The sequence below is a fragment of the Nerophis lumbriciformis genome, linkage group LG27, assembly GCF_033978685.3.
Source record: "Nerophis lumbriciformis linkage group LG27, RoL_Nlum_v2.1, whole genome shotgun sequence".
NCBI lineage: Eukaryota > Metazoa > Chordata > Actinopteri > Syngnathiformes > Syngnathidae > Nerophis > Nerophis lumbriciformis.
The window spans coordinates 24062481-24085705 of NC_084574.2; the positions used below are offsets into that span (position 1 = coordinate 24062481).

Sequence of the window (23225 nt, forward strand, 5' to 3'; positions counted from 1 at the left end):
ATGTTTTTTTTGCAAGTAATCATTAACTTTAGAATTTGATGCCAGCAACACGTGACAAAGTAGTTGGGAAAGGTGGCAATAAATACTGATAAAGTTGAGGAATGCTCATCAAACACTTATTTGGAACATCCCACAGGTGAACAGGCAAATTGGGAACAGGTGGGTGCCATGATTGGGTATAAAAGTAGATTCCATGAAATGCTCAGTCATTCACAAACAAGGATGGGGCGAGGGTCACTACTTTGTCAATAAATGCATGAGCAAATTGTTGAACAGTTTAAGAAAAACCTTTCTCAACCAGCTATTGCAAGGAATTTAGGGATTTCACCATCTACGGTCCGTAATATCATCAAAGGGTTCAGAGAATCTGGAGTAATCACTGCACGTAAGCAGCTAAGCCTGTGACCTTCGATCCCTCAGGCTGTACTGCATCAACAAGCGACATCAATGTGTAAAGGATATCACCACATGGGCTCAGGAACACTTCAGAAACCCACTGTCAGTAACTACAGTTGGTCGCTACATCTGTAAGTGCAAGTTAAAACTCTCCTATGCAAGGCGAAAACCGTTTATCAACAACACCCAGAAACGCCGTCGGCTTCGCTGGGCCTGAGCTCATCTAAGATGGACTGATACAAAGTGGAAAAGTGTTCTGTGGTCTGACGAGTCCACATTTCAAATTGTTTTTGGAAACTGTGGACGTCGTGTCCTCCGGACCAAAGAGGAAAAGAACCATCCGGATTGTTATAGGCGCAAAAGCCAGCATCTGTGATGGTATGGGGGTGTATTAGTGCCCAAGACATGGGTAACTTACACATCTGTGAAAGCACCATTAATGCTGAAAGGTACATACAGGTTTTGGAGCAACATATGTTGCCATCCAAGCAACGTTACCATGGACGCCCCTGCTTATTTCAGCAAGACAATGCCAAGCCACGTGTTACATCAACGTGGCTTCATAGTAAAAGAGTGCGGGTACTAGACTGGCCTGCCTGTAGTCCAGACCTGTCTCCCATTGAAAATGTGTGGCGCATTATGAAGCCTAAAATACCACAACGGAGACCCCGGACTGTTGAACAACTTAAGCTGTACATCAAGCAAGAATAGGAAATAATTCCACCTGAGAAGCTTAAAAAATGTGTCTCCTCAGTTCCCAAACGTTTACTGAGTGTTGTTAAAAGGAAAGGCCATGTAACACAGTGGTGAACATGCCCTTTCCCAACTACTTTGGCACGTGTTGCAGCCATGAAATTCTAAGTGAATTATTATTTGCAAAAAAAATAAATAAAGTTTATTAGTTTGAACATCAAATATCTTGTCTTTGTAGTGCATTCAATTGAATATGGGTTGAAAAGGATTTGCAAATCATTGTATTCCGTTTATATTTACATCTAACACAATTTCCCAACTCATATGGAAACGAGGTTTGTATATAAGTTGATGTGAGACAATTATTCTACTTCTATAAGGGCCGAGGTTAACGCACTTTGGACACACAAAAAAAACATTATTCAAAAACAACAAAACGACATAATAATAATACCAGTTATTGAAATAGGATAGATGCCGCTTCGAGCTAAGTGTATAAAAATGATTACTGACTGTACCGTATCGTATTATTGTTGCCATGTTTGGGTGCAGGGACACTGTCGACCACTAGGGGGCTGGAGAGTTAGCAGCATGCTAGCAAAAGCTATTGCTGTGTGAAGGATTTATGAACTACATACACACTCCATACATTGAAAGTGAGGTAAGAATGGAAGACGCTCTTAGAATCAATATAATAACAACGCAACGCAACTAGCACTTAAATGCGTCCATGTCAACCGTTTTGTCGTCGAAGCTCGCTACGTTAATGATAACAACCTTGTCTGGCCAGGCTTTAGCTAGCTAGCATTAGCTGCGCATTGGCCAACAGATATAATGCAATCGGCTATTAGCAATGCTAAAATATGAACACGTCCAACGTTGTGTTGTGTTTGTTTCGCAGACTTACACGTAAGTTAACAAACATTACCGAACAAAGTAACATTAACTGGTTAGCATCCCATCCCACACATCCTGTGCCATGCATGATGTTATAAACAAAACGTTGAAAGTTGATGACAACAAGTTACATGGCTAACACAATGTTAGCCTGAATATTAAAAACCACAATTTCATGCATTTTGTCCATTTGAAAAGCCTAAAACAGTTATTTGGGCAATAAGGCCTGTTATTCATCCATCCATCCATCCATTTGCTACCGCTTATTCCCTTTGGGGTCGCGGGGGCGCTGGAGCCTATCTCAGCTACAATCGGGCGGAAGGCGGGGTACAAATAAATGTAATATATGTTGACTCTGTACCTACCCTAATAATACCTTATAGCATAAGGTATTATTAGGGTAGGTACAGAACCTACCCTAATAATACCTTAGTGTATAAGGCAGTGGTTTTCAACCACTGTGCCGCAGCAATTGTCTGGTGTGCCGTGGGAAATTATGCAACTTCACCTAATTGGTCCAAAAAATATTTTTTGCAAATCAATAATCATAATAATGTGCCGTTGTCTAGTGCAGTGTTTTTCAACCACTGTGCCGCGGCACACTGGTGTGCCGTGAGATACAGTCTGGTGTGCCGTGGGAGATTATCTAATTTCACCTATTTGGGTTAAAAATATTTTTTGCAAACCAGTAATTATAGTCTGCAAATGATGTGTTGGTGCTGTCTAGAGCTCGGCAGAGTAACCGTGTAATACTCTTCCATATCAGTAGGTGGCAGCCGGTGGCTAATTGCTTTGTAGATGTCGGAAACAGCGGAAGGCAGCGTGCAGGTAAAAAGGTGTCTAATGCCATCCATCCATCCATCTTCTTCCGCTTATCCGAGGTCGGGTCGCGGGGGCAGCAGCCTAAGCAGGGAAGCCCAGACTTCCCTCTCCCCAGCCACTTCGTCCAGCTCTTCCTGTGGGACCCCGAGGCGTTCCCAGGCCAGCCGGGAGACATAGTCTTCCCAACGTGTCCTGGGTCTTCCCCGCGGCCTCCTACCGGTCGGACGTGCCATAAACACCTCCCTAGGGAGGCGTTCGGGTGGCATCCTGACCAGATGCCCGAACCACCTCATCTGGCTCCTCTCGATGTGGAGGAGCAGCGGCTTTACTTTGAGCTCCTCCCGGATGGCAGAGCTTCTCACCCTATCTCTAAGGGAGAGCCCCGCCACCCGGCGGAGGAAACTCATTTCGGCCGCTTGTACCCGTGATCTTGTCCTTTCGGCCATAACCCAAAGCTCATGACCATAGGTGAGGATGGGAACGTAGATCGACCGGTAAATTGAGAGCTTTGCCTTCCGGCTCAGCTCCTTCTTCACCACAATTCGACCGTGTCCCTCGGGAAGTCCTGTGGGGAGTGCTCAGAGAGTATGGGGTATCGGACTGTCTGATTGTGGCAGTCCGCTCCCTGTATGATCAGTGCCAGAGCTTGGTCCGCATTGCCGGTAGTAAGTCGGACACGTTTCCAGTGAGGGTTGGACTCCGCCAAGGCTGCCCTTTGTCACCGATTCTGTTCATAACTTTTATGGACAGAATTTCTAGGCGCAGTCAAGGCGTTGAGGGGATCTGGTTTGGTGGCTGCAGGATTAGGTCTCTGCTTTTTGCAGATGATGTGGTCCTGATGGCTTCATCTGGCCAGGACCTTCAGCTCTCACTGGATCGGTTCGCAGCTGAGTGTGAAGCGACTGGGATGAGAATCAGCACCTCCAAATCCGAGTCCATGGTTCTCGACCGGAAAAGGGTGGAGTGCCATCTCCGTGTTGGGGAGGAGATCTTGCCCCAAGTGGAGGAGTTCAAGTACCTCGGAGTCTTGTTCATGGTGTCTAATGCTTAAACCAAAAATAAACAAAAGGTAAGTGCACCTAAGAAAAGGCATTGAAGCTTAGGGAAGGCCATGCAGAACGAAACTGAAACTGAACTGGCTACAAAGTAAGCAAAAACAGAATGCTGGACGACAGCAAAGACTTACTGTGGAGCAAAGACGGTGTCCACAATGTACATCCGAACATGACATGACAATCAACAATGTCCCCACAAATAAGTATAAAAAAACAACTGATATATTCTTGATTGCTAAAACAAAGTAGATGCGGGAAATATCGCTCAAAGGAAGACATGAAACTGCTACAGGAAAACACCAAAAAAAGAGAAAAAGACACCAAAATAGGAGCGCAAGACAAGAGCTAAAACACTGCACACAGGAAAACAGCAAAAAACTCAAAATTAGTCAGATGTGACAGGTCATGACAGTAGACCTACTTTGAGACAAGAGCTATATGGATGCATGGTTGATTATGGTTTAAAGTCATATCCAACAATTGCTACAAAGACTTTTTACTGTCAACTGAGTTTCGTTTTTTAATGATTTCTGATGGTGGTGTGCCTCCGGATTTCTTTCAACGCAAAAAATGTGCCTTGGCTCAAAAAAGGTTGAAAAACACTGGTCTAGTGCCTGTGCTGTGTAGAGCTTGGCAGGGTAATCTTGTAATACTCCATATCAGTAGGTGGCAGCAGGTAGTTCATTGCTTTGTAGAAGTCGGAGCGCGTCGACGATGGTTTGTCGTGATCCCAATATGCAGAGCACAGCGGGAGACAGCGTGCAGGTAAAAAGGTATGTAACGCTTAAACCAAAAATCAACAAAAGGCATGTCCCGCTAGGAAAAGTCACTGAAGCATAGGGATGGCTATTTAAAACAAAAGTAAAACTGAACTGGCTACAAAGTCAACAAAAACAGAATGCTGGACGACAGCAAAAACTTGCAGCGTGTGGAGCAAAGACGGCGTCCACACAGCACATCCGTACATGACACGACAATCAACAATGTCCCCACTAGGGCTGCAACAACTAATCGATTAAATCGATTAAAATCGATTATAAAAAATAGTTGGCGATTAATTTAGTCATTGATTCGTTGGATCTATGCTATGAGCATGCGCGGAGGCCACTTTTTTAAAATTAATTTATTTAAAAAATATTTTTTTTATAAACCTTTATTTATAAACTGCAACATTTACAAACAGCTGAGAAACAATAATCAAAATAAGTATGGTGCCAGTATGCTGTTTTTTTTCCCAATAAAATACTGGAAAGGATAGAAATGTAGTTTGTCTCTTTTATCCGATTATTAATCGGTTGATCGAAGTAATAATCGACAGATTAATCGATTATCAAATTAGTTGTTAGTTGCAGCTTTAGTCCCCACAAAGAAGGATAGCGTACGCACAACTTCAATAGTGTTGATTGCAAAAACAAAGCAGGTGCGGGCAATAGTACTCAAAGGAAGACGTGAAGCTGCTACAGGAGAACACCAACAAAACAGGAAGGGTCACCAAATAATCAGCGCCAGACAGGAACTAAAGCACTACACACAGGAAACAACAACAAACTCAAAATAAGGCACAACAACCTGGTGGAGTTTCATTTTTTAACCTTTTCTGCTGGTGGTCTCCCTCTGTATTTTTTTTATGAACAAAATGTGCCTTGGCTCGAAAAAGGTTGAAAAACACTGGTATAAGATATTATTAGGGTAGGTACAGAGTCAAAATATATTACACTTATTTAGTGTGTCGTGAGATACAGTCTGGTGTGCCGTAGGAGATTATGTATTTTCACCTATTTGGGTTAAAAATATTTTTTGCAAACCAGTAATAATAATCTGCAAACATGCCGTTTTTGAGTGTCTGTGCTGTCTCGAGCTCGGCAGAGTAATACTCTTCCATATCAGCAGGTGGCAGCAAGTAGCTAATTGCTTTGTCGATGTCGGGAACATGGTTTGTCGTGATCACAATATGCAGACGACAGTGTGCAGGTAAAAAGGTCTAATGCTTAAACCAAAAATAAACAAAGGGCGAGTGCAGCTAAGAAAAGGCATTGAAGCTTAAGGATGGCTATGCAAAACGAAAATAAAACTGAACTGGTTGCAAAGTAAACAAATACAGAATGATGGACGACAGCAAAGACTTACCGTGGAGCAAAGACAACGTCCACAATGTACATCCGAACATGGCATGACAATCAACAATGTTCACACAAAGAAGGATAAAAACAACTGAAATATTCTTGATTGCTAAAACCAAGTAGATGCGGGAAATAGCGCTCAAAGGAAGACATGAAACTGCTACAAGAAAATACCAAAAAAAGAAAAAAAAAGCCACCAAAATAGGAGCACGAGACAGGAATTAAAACACTACACACAGGAAAACACCAAAAAACTCAAAATAAGTCACGGCATGATGTCAGGTCGTGACAGTACACCTACTTTGAGACAAGAGCTATAGTGATGCATGCTTGGTTATGGTTTAAAGTCATATCCAACAATTGCGACAACAACCTTTTACTGTCAACTGAGTTTCGCTTATTCTTTTGTTGTTTGGATACTTTACATTAGTTTTGGATGATACCACAAATTTGGGTATCAATCCGATACCAAGTCGTTACAGGATCATACATTGGTCATATTCAAAGTCCTCATGTGTTCAGGGACATATTTCCTGAGTTTACAAACATAATATACATTTAAAAAAAATGAAAGAAGATGTTGTGATGCCAAAAAATATTGACGTAATCATAGTAGTATCGCCTAGATACGCTCCTGTACTTGGTATCATTACAGTGGATGTCAGGTGTAGATCCACCCATGGCGTTTGTTTACATTGTGACGCCGGTGAGCTATGGTGTGTAGTGAAGCACGTTTAGCAATTCCTCGTCCTGCAGGGATGATACTTGTAAGAAACTTACTTTATTTGTAGCCACGGAGACGAGAATTAGTGATTTAGAAATTTCTACAACACTGCAGACTGCGGATGGACTTTCGCCGCTAGGTAGCTAGCCATGTCTTAAAGCACCTCTTCCCGAGGGCGTTTCAGTGTTATAACTTCACCTTTATCGTTTTTAAGCCAAAATGCGTCCGTTCTCCCTTTTCTGTCTACACACTGTGTCTGCTTGTAAGTAGCTGCTTGGGGACGGCGTGGCGCGGTTGGGAGAGTGGCTGTGCCAGCAACCTGAGGGTTCCTGGTTCAATCCCCACCTTCTACCATCCTATTCACATCCGTTGTGTCCTTGAGCAAGACACTTCACCCTTGCTCCTGATGGGTCCTGGTCAGGGCCTTGCATGGCAGGTCCCGCCGTCAGTGTGTGAATGTGTGTGTGAATGGGTGAATGTGGAAATAGTGTCAAAGCGCTTTGAGTTCCTTAAAAAAGGTAGAAAAGCGCTACACAAGTACAAGCCATTTACCATTTACTCAGTGATTGTGCGGTGCTGAACATGCTCGTCTGCTTGTAAACCAGCAATGTCATGACCTGATGACGACAGGGGCGGGACCGGTACATTTTATTTTTAGAGGCTGTATAGTACCGAATATGATTCATTAGTATCACGGTACTATACTAATACCGCTATACCGTACAACCCTATCCTCAACACAGTGGAGCATTTTTGTTAGCGACTATTGTCCCTAACAGTGCAAAGCCACTTCTAAGTCAGCAATCCTCACCTCCATGGCGGCAAATAATGTAACGGTACAGTGGGAGAGAGAGACGGCACGGAGGCAGGGACGTCGTTAGCTTGGAGCATGTGTATTTGCACAAATGTGTGACATGTGTAATTAAACCAAATATGTGATGTGTGACTATGTGAAGCGATTATCTGTTGAGTGTTACCGGGAGGTGTTGGAGGTGCGTGTTGAGGCAGATGCAGAAGTCCAGGAAGTGTAAGGCAGGCTCGAAGGTCCAGGGTCAGACAGAAGGTCAGGGGCTTGAGCGAGGTGTCGTTGTCTGAGGGCAGGCGTGAGGTCGAGATCCAGGAAGGCAGCAGATAGTCCAGAGGGGATCCAGGAAGACAAGACACACAGCTAGAAACCAGGGGATGACGAAGGGCTGCTGGATGGCAACACAGGACAAGACACAATGAGCACAACGGAAGCAAAACACAAGGAGCAAGGAAGCTAGCGACGTGTACGGCTAACTGTACATGTACAAGTAGCTACGTTCTGGCCCTGGAACGCAGTACACGCTGGCTTAAGACGGCAGGAGTCTCATCAGCGTGTGTTGATTGCAAAGTGCGTGCAGCCGCGCTGCAGGAGAGGAACGCCCGTGGGCCTGTCCCGAGGCGCACACAGCAGAGTGAGAGGCGGCAGGTGTTTGAACCGTAACAGTAGGAGCGTGCCCAGCGGTGCGCGTCGAGGAATGCACGTAACAAATAAACTATTTTTTCCTTTTCTCGTCAGTGGAGGACGAGGAATAGCTAAACATTCTACACTACACACCGTAGAAGGATACGCTAACCGCAAGCTAGAGGTCTTGAATGTTAACAAAGGTGGGCGTGTCAATAGAAATATCGACAGTAACAATACCAAGTATAGTGTCAGTATATGGCTGATACTTCCAGTTGGTTACAGTGGTTTTGTTGTTGTTTACCAGCTCAGAAAATAAGTCCCTTAACACAAAGATTTTAAGGGGGGGAAAAAATTTATTATTTAAATCAGAGCCCATCCATCCATCCATTTTCTACCGCTTGTCTCGTTCGGGTCGTGGGGGGTGCTGGAGCCTATCTCAGCTGCATTCGGGCGTTAGGCGGGGTACACCCTGGACAAGTCGCCACCTCATCACAGGGCCATCAGAGCCAGTAGCAGGAAATAAATTAATATTTGATTGATATTCTTTCACCGCTGTCCTGTTTTTGTCTGATTTATACATTTGATAAAAAATGTAGTTGTTCAATGATGTTGACAATCTGAATTATCAGCATTTGTGTGCATTGGTGTGCCCATTACTGCCCCTGTAACTACTTTATTTGATCGATACCCACATTTATAGTATCGCCAAAACTAATTTGAAGTAGCCAAACAACACAGAAGAATAAGTGTGTATTTTCATAATAAGTGTGTATTTTCATTTTAACAGAAGTGTAGATAGAAACATGTTACAAACGAAAGTAAATAGTTATTAACAGTACATTACCAACTAGATAAATAATAAGTATGTATTTTCATAATAAGTGTGTATTTTCATTTTAACAGAAATGTAGATAGAATTATGTTGCAAAAGAAAGTAAACAGTTATTAACAGTACATTAGCAACTAGATAAATAATACCGATAGTTTTGAGAAAATACTACAACTGGAAATGACACTATGTTACCGCATATGTCAGCAGCCAAATTAGGAGCCTTTGTAACCCGTTTTGAAATGGTTCCCGTTATATACCAAAGAATACATTGTAATATATGTCGTCATCACAGGAGGCTACAATATATATCGCCCATCCCGAGCGGAGTTACAATATCATCCACTGTACAGAGTTGTAACAACAATTCATCACAAATAAATGTATGGGAACACTGCATTTTATACAGTATGCCTTTATTTGACTCTTCCAGTCTGTAGCTCTGTTGCAATACTGCTGTTGACAATCAAAGATCAGTGGCTACTTGCCTCTGAGAACATTCTTTTTGAAGCCTCGAAATGACGAGATAACGTTGATCAAACCTTAGGTGCTGTCTTGGTCTGATGATATCAAATGTGGAATGTTTAAATACCAATTCTCATTAAACTAGGACATTTATTGGTCCATTTATGGATCACACACTTGTGATCTGTTTCATTCAGTTCCTTGTTAGAGAACGGCAACTCGTGCAAAAAGGTGCGAAACAGTAAAAAACAGTTGGATAATACATTTTAGGTCTATCCAAATACACCCAACTCTTTGTCAGTACTGTAGTGCAGTAATTTTCTGTCTGGTGTGCCGTGGGAGATTATCTAATTTCACCTATTTGGGGTAAAAATATTTTTTTGCAAACCAGTAATTATAGTCTGCAAATGATGTGTTGTTGTTGAGTGTCGGTGCTGTCTAGAGCTCTGCAGAGTAACCATGTTATACCATACCATATCAGTAGGTGGAAGCCGATAGCTAATTGCTTTGTAGATGTCGGAAACAGCGGGAGGCAGTGTGCAGGTAAAAAGGTGTCTAATGCTTAAACCAAAAATAAACAAAAGGTGAGTGCCACTAAGAAAAGGCATTGAAGCTTAGGGAAGGCCATGCAGAACGAAACTAAAACTGAACTGGCTACAAAGTTAACCAAAATAGAATGCTGGACGACAGCAAAGACTTACTGTGGAGCAATGTCCCCACAAATAAGGATAAAAGCAACTGAAATATTCTTGATTGCTAAAACAAAGTAGATGTGGGAAATATCGCTCAAAGCAAGACATGAAACTGCAACAGGAAAATACCAAAAAGAGAAAAAGCCACCAAAATAGGAGCGCAAGACAAGAACTAAAACACTACACACAGGAAAACAGCAAAAAAAGTCAAAATAAGTCACAGCGTGATGTGACAGATGGTGACAGTACACCTACTTAGAGACAAGAGCTATAGTGATGCATGCTTGGTTTTGGTTTAAAGTCATATCCAACAATTGCGACAAAGACTTTTTACTGTCAACTGAGTTTCGTTTTTTAATCATTTCTGCTGGTGGTTTGCCTCCAGATATTTTCAACGTAAAAAATGTGCCATGGCTCAAAAAAGGTTGAAAAACACTGCTGTAGTGTGTATCTGTCCTCGTCCCCAGGCCCAGTCATGTCTCAGGTGGAGAAGAAGGCAGGTTTGCTAAGGAGGACGTCGTCCTCTAAGAAACCCCTAAAGGAGAAGGTGGTGTTGATGTACGATGAGATCTTTGCAGTGAGTATCATGAGCATGACAACTGCAAACTATATTAGGAATGTTAAATATGTTTATTGAAACGATGCGTTGTCTGTTCAATTCAGAAAGAAGACCCTGCTAAAAACAGCCCTCGCTTCTGGGATGAGCTGTTTCTAATGAAGGTACAGTAGAGTGATCAGGGTTTCACCTAGATTGACGAGATATCTGTGGCAGTGGGGGTGTGGTCTGCATGTCTTCATTGTATAATTTGCTATGATGATAAGATTTTCTTTAAAAATGCTCAAAAAGTTATAAAAAATCAGTATTAAACATTTTTAAATTACCGTATTTTTCGGACTATAAGGCACACTTAAAAATTGTTTTATTTTTTTTTCAAAACTCGACAGTGCGCCTTAGAACCCGGTGCGCCTATTGTACGGAATAATTCTGGTTTTGCTTACCAACCTCGAAGCAATTTTGTAAGTGTGACCAGTAGATGGCAGTCAAACATAAGAGATACATGTACACTGCACTATGATGGCAATATGACTCAAGTAAACAACACCAACATTTTATATGTTCCATCGAAAATATAGAACATTACATACGGCACTCAAAAATCTATCAAAATGTTTTAGTACGACTTTGGTAAGCTATGAAGCCGCACCGCTTGGTGTGCTTCAACATAGGAGTATTATTATGGTGTGTGTATAAGGTAAGACATATTATCTGGCGTTTTGTTTCGCAATATTATGCAAAAGCAAGTTTTCTTACCTTCTGGTACTTGCTGGTCTGTATTTGGGATCTGCATAAATCCTGAAAAATTGCACGCGTCCGCCTTTGAGGTCAGTGCCTGTAGTGGATAAGCTTCCTATTTTTTCTCTATCTTCTTGTTATGGGGCATTCATCCTCCGCTGTTGCCATTTCTAATGCAAAGTAGTGTAAAGTTCTTACTTACTGTATAACTGTCAGTAAACTCGCCAAGAAAGTGCTAAAACATACCGGTGTAGTGAGTTTATTTAATTCACCCAAGGAACTTTAGTTATTTAGAGTGTTCCGGTTATCATAAGATTGGCAAAACAAGTAAAAAATAGTGTCAGACTTTGTGTGAATTCTTCTGGAGGCTACAATACATTATATTACTTTTATTTGGTTTCATGTAAAAAAAAATATATTTATATTTTCAAGCTGTGGCGACAGATTTTGTTGTGGCAAATATGATTTTACCATCTCGGAAACCCTAAGTAATGCATAAATACTTGCCACTAAACGTGAATATACTATTTCTAACATTACTAAATTGCGATGAGGGTTTTTTGCTGCCGACTCGTATATTGAGATCAGCCTATACATCCCATGTATTAACTGTAAATATTTCAAATTATTTATGCTTAGTGCTATTGACAGTTTGATAATATCAACACAATATTTAAACAAGTTCCTTATTCCCTTTTTTTACAATACAATTGCTTGAGCAAAATAAAGTCAATAGTACACAATAACTAAAGAAAAGCAAAAACTACTATCAACTACTCTTTTATATCCCTCAAAGTTTCCCTGTGTCCAGGAAATATTTCCCTGAATTTGTAAACATTAACAAAAACAAAAAAGATTTTGAGAACATTGAAATATTGACCTAATCACTCTAGTATATACTGTTACTACCCCTGGTATCGACTTCACCATTTTATGGATCGATCTGCCCTGACTGTGACACCAGCAGTTATTATATTCCCTTCTAGACTCTTATTAATCTACTTGTTGATTTCCTGTTAATATCTGCTTACACACACGCACACATATATATGTATATATCTATAGTCGAGGTTTCTGTGGTTTATCCGTTATACAGTGCTCAATACCGGGGTAGAGTGGAATATACGTTAGGTCAGGAAAATTTGTATGAAATGTTATAAAATCCCCTGAAGAGCAGTGAAACCTGGGAAACAGGCTTGTAGGGATGAAATAGCCTGTGTTTTTTCCTGACCTAACGTGTGTGTATGTATATATATATATATATATATATATATATATATATATATATCTTGCTTGTCGAGCTAGCATTGCTGTTGGCTCTGCTGGAGAATGAAAATAAAGACTTCCTTTATTCCTTCAAAGAATGAGAAGGTGTGTCCAAACTTTTGGCCTGTACTGTATATGTAGTAATATGTGTGTATATATATACACACACACACAAATGAATAGCCCGGTTCCCGGCCAAATTCTTTCAACCCAATGTGGCCCCCAGGTTTGGGGACCCCTATGTTAGTCTTTCCCAAGTTTTGAACTGAACTTGGGTTGGTGTCATTCCTGGGCCGGATTAGGCAGAGAGTGTGCTGTGTTGTCTGTAGGGAATTAAGAGATGGCCAAGTGAACAATTCCTTCATGCTCAAATGTGTTATCATCCTCCAGTCATTTGCATTAACACAATTAAGCACTGCTTTTTTGTACACTTCAAAATGACTGCATTGCTCTTCCAGGTGAACTTAGAGTACCTTGAGTCGAAGCTCGAGAGTGTCGATGGCGAGGAGGTTCAGCGGATCCAGGACAACATTAACTCGCTGTTCCATCACAGCGTTCAGGCTCTTGGAGAGGAGCATCAGATCAAAGTAGTCAATGCTCTCCAGGTGACTACATTTACTATCTTAGCATGTAGAATATGTAACGCAGTTCTCTCTTATTGCAACCTGTGTGTGCTTCTCCCCCAGACTCTATGTGCACTTTTTCGTGGGGTTCATCAAAAGAACAAGTCGGCGTCTGGCTTTGACATCATTAATATGCTCATGGGCTTTGACAAAGCCGAGCAAAGGATGAAGGTATACAGAGAATCTCCAGCATGAATACACAGCGTCACGTTAAAAGAATTACAAGGGGTTTGTGCTTGCTGCAGGACTTAATGGAGAGCCTGGATAGCCTTCTTTGTGGAGATGGTTCAGAAAGTCTAAAGAGCCTTTGTCTCAAACTTCTGCTGTGTCTGGTGACGGTGAGACAATATAGAAGACCTTCATGTAACAGATTATTTTACTTAAGTGGGGGGGGAAATCACTTCAATCTATGTGTTTGCAGGTAACCGACAATATCAGTCAGAATACCATCTTGGAATATGTGATGATCAATAGCATATTTGAAGCCATTCTGCAGGTAAGTTATAAGCAAACCTGCAACTTCACATCTGTGTGCCAGTAAAAATACAAAAATATTTTTTTTTACTTCTATGTATAACGGCCTATAATTGCGGAATAAAATAAGTATTAAAGTTAGATTATTAAATTATTTTCCTCAATTCTCAAATATAAGTAAATAAAAAATATGTATTTCAATAACAAAGTAGTATTAATGAAAACAATAATATTACATTTCAAGATAAGAGGTTTGCCTTGTTGTCATTTAGTCGTTTTTTAGTATTTAGTGTAGCATTAAGTAGTATTGCAGACTGGGCACTGGTCGTGTAGTTGCTACTTTTTGTGCAGATGACTCAGGTTCGATTCCCCACCAGGGCCCCAACACTCAGCCATTGGAAAGTTGTAAAAACTAAAATTATTAATGTGAGTATTAATTGACAAAGAAGACATGTTTTAAATTAGAAATACTATTTTTATGTGTTGTAGGGATGGGCGATATGGCCTAAAATCTTTATCACAATCTATATTGCAGCCAACTTTATATATCATAATATATTATTTGGTATATAAATGATAATAGAACCATTTTAAAACGAGTTACAAAGGCTCCTAAATTGGCTGCTGACGTATGCATCAGAACTATAAATAACTTACTTGATAATTTACTGTTAATAGCTGGTTTCTTTCTGTTGTAACATGGTTCTATCTACTCTTCTGTTAAAATGTATAAAGCACATATTCTTCTGTTGTTTAGATACATTAGTCTTAGGCTATACTACAAATTTGGCTATCAATCCTTCTAGTACCAAGTCATAACAGGGACAGTATCGGTCATACCAATTCTGATACTTTTCAACATCATTTAATAATTAAAATTTTGATCATTAAATTGATTATTAATTACACCAGACAAGAACACAGGTTGGTGGTGTAACAATAGCAATTAAATATTTAGACTATTTCCTTATATTGGTTTAGATTTTTAAATCATTTAGTTTTTGCCGTTGAATGGGTCATATTTAAAACACCTCCTCATGGGAACAGGATAGTGCTTTGGTCAAAATTTTGCATAACTATATTTTATAAACTGTTTTCAAGTCACTTTCTGACAGTCTCTTCAGGGTGCGCTGTTTTATGAGCGGTCTTATTTATGTGCCTCCACTTTGACTGCGACTTCTCACCATCAACCATGTTGTAGTTTTTAGCGCTTCCAAATAGAGTTCACTGACAGATAAGTAAATGACAACAGCGGAGGATTTTAGAATGTGTGTGTTTATACAGTCGGCCCAACAACAAGAGGATAGAGAAAAAGGACCATAACGACTCGGCCCAAAACTTTACCATACCTGTAAATGGGGATATCCACTGACAAGTGACAAATACTAACATAGCTACTCAAATTCCAAACGCCTCGTTTGGAGAAAATATGAAGGAAGGCAAGATTGTTTTATGAATATTTCTGCCATGCCTCCATGTTTTGATTTACATTTTCAAGACTTATGGAGATCCCAAATACAAAAAAAACATGTTCCATAAGGTAAGAACATTGTATTTTGCATAATAGAACGTCTTTAAAGTCCTTTTGCGTCCATAGACTTTTTCCCCCCTAAGTTTGTAAAGCAATATAAAGAAATGACACAATTATTTTTGATAGTAAAAGGATATCGATCCAACCACTGTAAATATTTTTGATAATAAATGTCAATTTAATCATTGTAGTATTACCCATATACTGATACTATAATTGGTATTGTTACTGTTAATATTTGTTGTCATTCAATAGCTCTAGCTTGCATTAGCATATCCTCTTCCGGTGTATAGTGTAGCATGTTTAGATACACTATATTGCCAAAAGTATTTGGCCACCCATCCAAATGATCAGAATCAGGTGTCCGAATCACTTGGCCCGGCCACAGGTGTATAAATTCAAGCACTTAGGCATGGAGACTGTTTCTACAAACATTTGTGAAAGAATGGGCCGCTCTCAGGAGCTCTGATTTCCAGCGTGGAACTGTCATAGGATGCCACCTGTGCAACAAATCTAGTCGTGAAATTTCCTCGCTCCTAAATTCTCCAAAGTCAATCGTCGGCTTTATTGTAAGAAAATGTAAGAGTTTGGGAACAACAGCAACTCAGCCACGGAGTGGTAGCCTACGTAAACTGACAGAGAGGGGTCAGCGGATGCTGAAGCGCATAATGCAAAGAGGTCACCGACTTTCTGCACAGTCAGTTGCTACAGAGCTCCAAACTTCATGTGACCTTCCAATTAGCCCATGTATAGTATGCAGAGAGCTTCATGGAATGGGTTTCAATGGCCGACCAGCTGCATCTAAGCCAGGGGTGTCAAACTCAAATACAGAGTGGGCCAAAATTTAAAACTGAACAAAGCCGTGGGCCAAGGTTGAACAAATTAACCTTTTAATAGGGACCCAAACAAGTTTTGCATTGAATATTGAACAAGCAAGGCTTATATAACTTTATAGTGACATGCAAAATCGAGTTTCAAATAATAATAATAATTATTAAAAAATATCAATGGCATATCAAATACAATTTAAATAAACATTGAATGCCTATTTTCTATTTGCAGCCTTCTGAGGTAAATATCAACATTAACTTTTTCCACAGGCTAATACATTTGAAAATAAAATAGCAGTGAATAAACCAACCATTCAGGACTTTAAGCTGCTCAGTTTACAACACACTGATCTAATCTGATGTGCCCAAGCCAGATACCTGGCATCTTTTCTTGGATGCTAATTCATTAATGTCGGGGCTCAGGCTTTGAGCTGAGGCAACCTTCATTATCGAATGAAGGTGTTCATCAGTCAGACGTATCCTGTGAGACGTTTTCGTCATCTTCATTGAGGAGAAAAGTTGCTCACATAGATAAGTGCTGCCGAACATGGAGCAGTTTGAGCAGCTTGGGTGCGGAGCTGAGGCATTGTGTCAGGGATGAATTGTGGAAACTATGCGGCGCCAACAGCATCATACTTTGACTTCAGCGTGTCATCACACTGGAGTTCAATCAGCTCCATTTGGAGGTTAATTGGTGCGTTTTCCACATCAACTGCGAAGAGATTACTAAGCAGTTCAAATCTACATTTCTGACCATTAAAGTCGCCAAATCGCCGGCTTAACTCAGCGCCGAGTACACTGAGTTTTCCAGCAAACTGTGTGCACACGGCGGTAGAGCATACTTGCCAACCCTCTCGAATTTCCCGGGAATTGCCCCTCCCGAGAATCATCAGCCATACAGGTTACACTGAGGGTGGCCATATAAACAACTTTAACACTGTTACAAATATGCGCCACACTGTGAACCCACACCAAACAAGAATGACAAACACATTTCGGGAGAACATCCGCACCGTAACACAACATAAACACAACAGAACAAATACCCAGAACCCTTTGCAGCATTAACTCTTCCAGGACGCTACAAAATACACCCCCACTACCACCAAACCACACACACGCACACGCACACACACACACACACACACACACACACACACATTGTAGCGTCCCGGAAGAGTTAGTGCTGCAAAGGGTTCTGGGTATTTGTTCTGTTGTGTTTATGTTGTGTTACCGTGCGTATGTTCCCCCGAAATGTGTTTATCAGTGTGGCACATATTTGTAACAGTGTTAAAGTTGTTTATACGGCCACCCTCATTGTGACCTGTATGGCTGTTGATCTAGTATGCTTGCATTCACTTGTGTTGGTGCTTGCAGAAGCCGCACATATTATGTGACTGAGCCAGCAGGTCGTTGGACTGGATGAAAAGCGGACGTGACGACAGCTCGGGGCAGATTTTTGGGAGGGGCACTGAAATTTGGGAGTCTCCCGGGAGGGTTGGCAAGAGTTTGACACCCATGATATAAGCCATACATCACCAAGTCCAATGCAAAGCGTCGGATGCAGGGGTGTAAAGCACGTCGTCACTGGACTCTAGAGCAGTGGAGACGCGTTCTCTGGATTGAGAAATCACGAGTCTGGGTTTGGAGGTTGCCAGGAGAACGGTACATTTCGGACCGCATTGTGCCGAGTGTGAAATTTGGTGGAGGAGGAATTATAGTGTGGGGTTGTTTTTCAGGAGTTGGACTTGGCCCCTCAGTTCTAATGAAATGAACTTTGAATTCTCCAGGATACTAAAAAATATTTTGGACAATTCCATGCTCCCAACCTTGGGGGAACAGTTTGGAGCAGGCCTCTTCCTCTTCCAACATGACTGTGCACCAGTGCACAAAGCAAAGTCCATAAAGACATGGATGACAGAGTCTGGTGTGGATGAACTTGACTGGCCTGCACAGAGTCCTGACCTGAACCCGATAGAACACCTTTGGGATGAATTAGAACGGAAACTAAGAGCCAGGCCTTTTCGACCAACATCAGTGTGTGACCTCACCAATGCACTTTTGGAAGAATGGTGGAAAATTCCTATAAACACTCCGCAACCTTATGGACAGCCTTCCGAGAAGAGTTGAAGCTGTGATTGCTGCAAAAGGTGGACTGACATCATATTGAACTCTATAGGTTAGGAATAGGATGGCATTTCAAGTTCATATGTGAGTCAAGGCAGGTGGCCAAAAACTTTTGGCAATATAGTGTACTTACAGACTTAGAAGTGGCTTTGCACTGTGGAGGACTATTAGCCGCTAGCAAGAATACTACAGTGTTGGGGACGCGTTCATTCGCTTGTTGCTGTCAAGTTTGCAAACACAGCTAGAATGTGTCCTCAACATGCATTATCACAATATAAGGATAGTATTAAAAGCTCTTTCATCGGTCAAATTTATAATGTTAATGTCATATGCCATCTGTATCGCGCAACCCTATTGTGTTGTATATTATACTTTTGAGGAATTGAATGTGTCTAAATGACAGATGGTGGCTTTCAACACTTCTCAGTGCTGTTGTATTTCTACCCAACAGATTCTTTCAGATGCGACCAGTAGAGGGCAGCATGGTTATGATGCTGTGGTTCTACTGGCCCTTCTGGTCAACTACAGAAAGTATGAGGTTTGTTCTTTGCACATATTGCATATTGTCTGTGTCTTATTATTGGTAATTATATATATGCACTTTGCAGAAAATAACTTCAGTCACTGGTCATTAATATTCAATTTAACTATTGACATAATGTGCATAAAATTGACCTTTTATTTGTCTCTCTCAGTCAGTAAATCCATATATTGTGAAGCTCTCTATCGTGGATGATGAGCCGACACTGGATGTAAGTATGCTGTTATCACACCCACAATTATAATTGTAGTTTCAATAAACAGCCTGTCTTTATTTGATGTTTCAAAACAAATCAGATTGAAATATAATTGTTTTTCTTCCCCAGGGAATGGGCATGGTTGTTCACCAAGCTTTAACAGAATATAACAGGTGAAAAACAAAAACAAGAGTGTAGAATGATCATGCCAATAGCCCCATGAGTTTGTGTTGATGTTTTAAATTCTATTTCTACTTAACTCATAAAAAATACAAAAAGGTATGCATAGCTAACAGTTCAGTCGTGTGTTTGCATGAGACAAAATGCTGTTTGTAGAGAAAGATTATTTATGTGATGAGCAACTTTGCGTAGTCTGTTAATGAGTGTGTGTCTGTGTGTCTGTGTGTCTGTCTGTGTGTCTGTGTGTCTGTCTGTGTGTCTGTGTGTGTGTGTGTGTGTGTGTGTGTGTGTGTGTGTGTGTGTGTGTGTGTGTGTGTGTGTGTGTGTGTGTGTGTGTGTGTGTGTGTGTGTGTGTGTGTGTGTGTGTAATACAAAAAGCCTCTTTGTTTACTTGCCTGTGTGTGTTTTAACCTGTAATTCTGGAACGTTCATTACCCCTGACTCCCTGCTGATTGTTTCTCCTCATTCTCTTATGTACTACAGGCAGTACAAAGACAAAGAAGAAGAGAACCAGGGTGGCTTCTTCTCCACCCTCACCACTATGGTAGGTGTTGAAAGTAGCAGTGCAACTAAAAACATTGACTTTTTTACCTCATCTTCAACATGTTGAAAATATTGATATCATCAGGTCAGGTTCTCTTGTTTCATTGAGACTATTTACTATTAAAGGAAAATATTTTTAGAATGCTTTCTAGGCTTAATAGATGAATCCCAGTTACCTGTATTGTTAACTGCCTTGTACTTAGTTTTTCACTATTTAGAACACACAGAAAACGGACATGCCTCATATAGAGATTGTGGATGATGGGCAAAATGAAACAAAAAAGTGGAGTTTTCCTTTCAAAGTCTGTTTCTTCAAATTGAACAATGCCGTGTTTTTCTAACTGCTTGCAGGTGGGCAACATGTTTATAGCAGATGCAGATGAGAAGCTCTCAGTGCAGTAAGTGCGCCTCTCAAATGACACTTTTTTTATGTGATTCCACCATAAAGCTACAAAACCTTTGCTCACTCAAATCAAATAAAGTGCAACATGAAGAACAGATGAGGACATTTTACACAGTAAAAGTAGTCCTTTGTTTTTTTATTGCAATTTCTTTAATTTAGCAAATTTGTAAATTAAATTTATCATCATAAATAAAAAAGAGGGGAGTCATTGTGTTGAAAAACAAAATTAATATTAAAACACGCACAGGCACATATATACACATTATATATTGTTTCATTCCGTCCAGTACCAGTTATGACCATAGCTTTTTTCATATATTGACTATAACTCCAGGGTTTCCCCAACATGCACTTGATCGTGGCGCTATGGCAAAATAAAAGCTGCTATGCTTGAAAATAAGTGTATTTTATGTCAAAACAAATCAAAGTAATACATTGTATGTACAGATATATATAGCTTATTATTTGCGCAGTATTGACTATTGATGCACCGAAGGTTTGGCCACCAAAAAACTTTCATCAACCGTAAGCAAGACGCCTTGTTAAAATACATCCTGGCAGCATGTCTGCAATTTGGAGGTACTTTAATATATCCAAGATATACCCACCCCCCGCACAGCAATCTACAAAATGTGCAATGCGCAAATATTAAGAGGATAGTGCCGTTCTTTGAAGGAGAGAAATGGCGCGGGTGGCTAGTGTCGGCGGTAAGACTGAGGCGCTGCCGGAACCTTAGCTCTCGCGGCTGGCGGCTTAGGCATTGAGGCAGCAGCTCCTCCAACCACGGCATGCGCACATCCCAACTTCGCACTCCAGCCTGACCAACCAGGCCCTTGGAGCCAATCCTTGTCCTGAAGTTACGAATCTGACTTACAGACTTCCCTTACTCACCTTGTTCAAACATTCCAGAAGGCTGTTGACCTTGGTGACCTGCTGGGTTTTGGGTATACAGCAATGGCAATTGCTCAAAGACTGGAAGGGAAGCTCAGCTTCTTCTAAAACATAAAAAATAAGTTTTTAAATAGGAACCTTTGTGTTTACAGTTCATTGAATGCGTTGAACTTTTGTTTAGAATTAGCTACTTTCGCGACAGCTGACGCAACTTTCTTCACATTCATTGTGGTAGCGTCACAGTGCATTAAACAGTGTTGAAGCCCAGCGTTCATTGCCTTCAATAGGGGAGCATAGAGTGGGTTGTTCCACTGCAGCAAAACTAGAAAAGTGAATGAAGTGGGCTCGGCTGGCCTGGACACTGATCTTCTGCATGATGATTGGATGATCTGTCTAAGGCTGAATCCCTTTTTCATTGACAGCAAAATGAGCGAAACAGCAATATTGAAATGTAAACCACTGTCAGAATTTTTCACGTTTCATTCCGTTGTTCTGTGTTGATATGGAGAATTTTACAACCCCTTAAGTGACGTTTTCTTTGTAAAATCTAACATCTTTATATCTTTTATCTGTTATCGGAGACTGGATTCGTGTTTAGAGATTAGCTGAAAATGAGCTTTCCCCTAATTGAAATTCCAGCAGCCGCCACAGCCTGTTGCTACTGAACAAAAATATAAACCCAACACTTGTTTTTGCTCCCATTTTTCACGAGTTGAACTCAAAAGATCCAAAACTTTTACTGTGTTCACAAGACCTGTTCCTCTCAAATAGTGTGAACAAATCTGTCTAAATCTGTGTTCGTGAGCATTTCTTCCTTGCCAAGATAAACCATCCCACCTCACAGGTGTGGCATTTTAAGATGCTGATTAAACAGCCTGATTTTTGCACAGGTGTGCCTTAGGCTGCCCACAATAAAAGGCCTCTCAGAAATGTGCAGTTTTATCACACACCACAATGCCACAGATGTTGCAAGTTTTGAAAGAACGTACAGTTGGCATGCTGACTGCAGGAATGTCCACTAAAGCTGTTGCCTGTGAATTGAATGTTCATTTCTCTACCATAAACTGTCTCCAAAGGCGTTTCAGAGAATTTGGCAGTACATCCAACCAGCCTCACAACCGCAGACCACGTGTAATCACACCAGCTCAGGACCTCCACATCCAGCAAGTGCACCTCCATGATTGTCTGCTGCAACAATTGGTTTGCATAACCAATTATTTTTTCTGTACAACCTATGAGAAACCGTTTCAGGGAAGCTCATCTTCATGCTCATGACGAGCAGCGGGGGTCTCGATCTGATTCCAGTTCGTCGTCGTAACCGACTTGAGTGGGCAAATGCTCACATTCGATGGCGTCTGGCACGTTGGAGAGGTGTTCTCGGTTTTCACTGTTCAGGGCAGGGGGCAGACAGTGTGTGTGTGGCGTCATGTGGGAGCGCGGCTTGCTGATGTCAACGTTGTGAATCGAGTGGCCCGGGGGTGGGGTTATAGTATGAGCAGGCGTACAGACAACAAACGCAAGTGCATTTTATTGATGGCATTTTGAATACACAGAGATAGCGTGACAAGATCATGAGGCCCATTGTGGTGCCATTCACTTGAAAACATCACCTCATGTTGCAACATGACAATTCACAGCCCCGTGTTGCAAGGATCTGTATGCAATTCTTGGAAGCTGAAAACAACCCAGTTCTTGCATGGCCAGCATACTCACCAGACATGTCACTCATTGAGCATGTTTAGGATGCTGTGGATCGGCGTATATGACAGCGTGTTCCAATTCCTGCAAATATCAAACAAATTCACACAACCATTGAAGAGGAATGAACTAACATTCCACAATCAACAATCTGATCAACTCTATGAGAAGGAGATGTGTTGCACTGTGTGAGGCAAATGGTGGTCACACCAGATACTGACTGCTTTTCTGCCCCCCCCCCCCCCCATCCCCCCTCCCCCCAGGCCCCCAATAACCATCAGGTTCTTGATATATCACACCTGTGAAGTTTATCTTTGCAAAAAACAAGTGCTTACTAACATATTTAGACAGATTTGTTAACAATATTTGAGAGGAATAGGTATTTTGTGTATACAGGTAAAAGCCAGTAAATTAGAATATTTTGAAAAACTTGATTTATTTCAGTAATTGCATTCAAAAGGTGTAACTTGTACATTATATTTATTCATTGCACACAGACTGAT

At 41.0% G+C, this 23225-nt stretch overlaps 1 protein-coding gene across 2 annotated transcripts in view; it reads left to right on the forward strand.

Annotated features, from left to right (window-relative positions):
* The first annotated feature begins 1629 nt into the window (after positions 1-1629).
* The window catches only part of armh3 (armadillo like helical domain containing 3), a 51183-nt gene continuing 29587 nt past the window's right edge, over positions 1630-23225 (forward strand). For both annotated transcript variants that reach the window (XM_061988323.1, XM_061988324.1), the window contains exons 1-12: positions 1630-1750; positions 10593-10702; positions 10789-10845; positions 13144-13290; positions 13372-13479; positions 13554-13646; positions 13730-13804; positions 18722-18808; positions 18966-19022; positions 19137-19180; positions 19671-19731; positions 20082-20128. In XM_061988323.1, the coding sequence (XP_061844307.1) occupies positions 10601-10702; positions 10789-10845; positions 13144-13290; positions 13372-13479; positions 13554-13646; positions 13730-13804; positions 18722-18808; positions 18966-19022; positions 19137-19180; positions 19671-19731; positions 20082-20128 (878 nt within the window). In that variant the 5' untranslated portion in view covers positions 1630-1750; positions 10593-10600. The remainder of the gene's footprint in view (positions 1751-10592; positions 10703-10788; positions 10846-13143; positions 13291-13371; positions 13480-13553; positions 13647-13729; positions 13805-18721; positions 18809-18965; positions 19023-19136; positions 19181-19670; positions 19732-20081; positions 20129-23225) is intronic.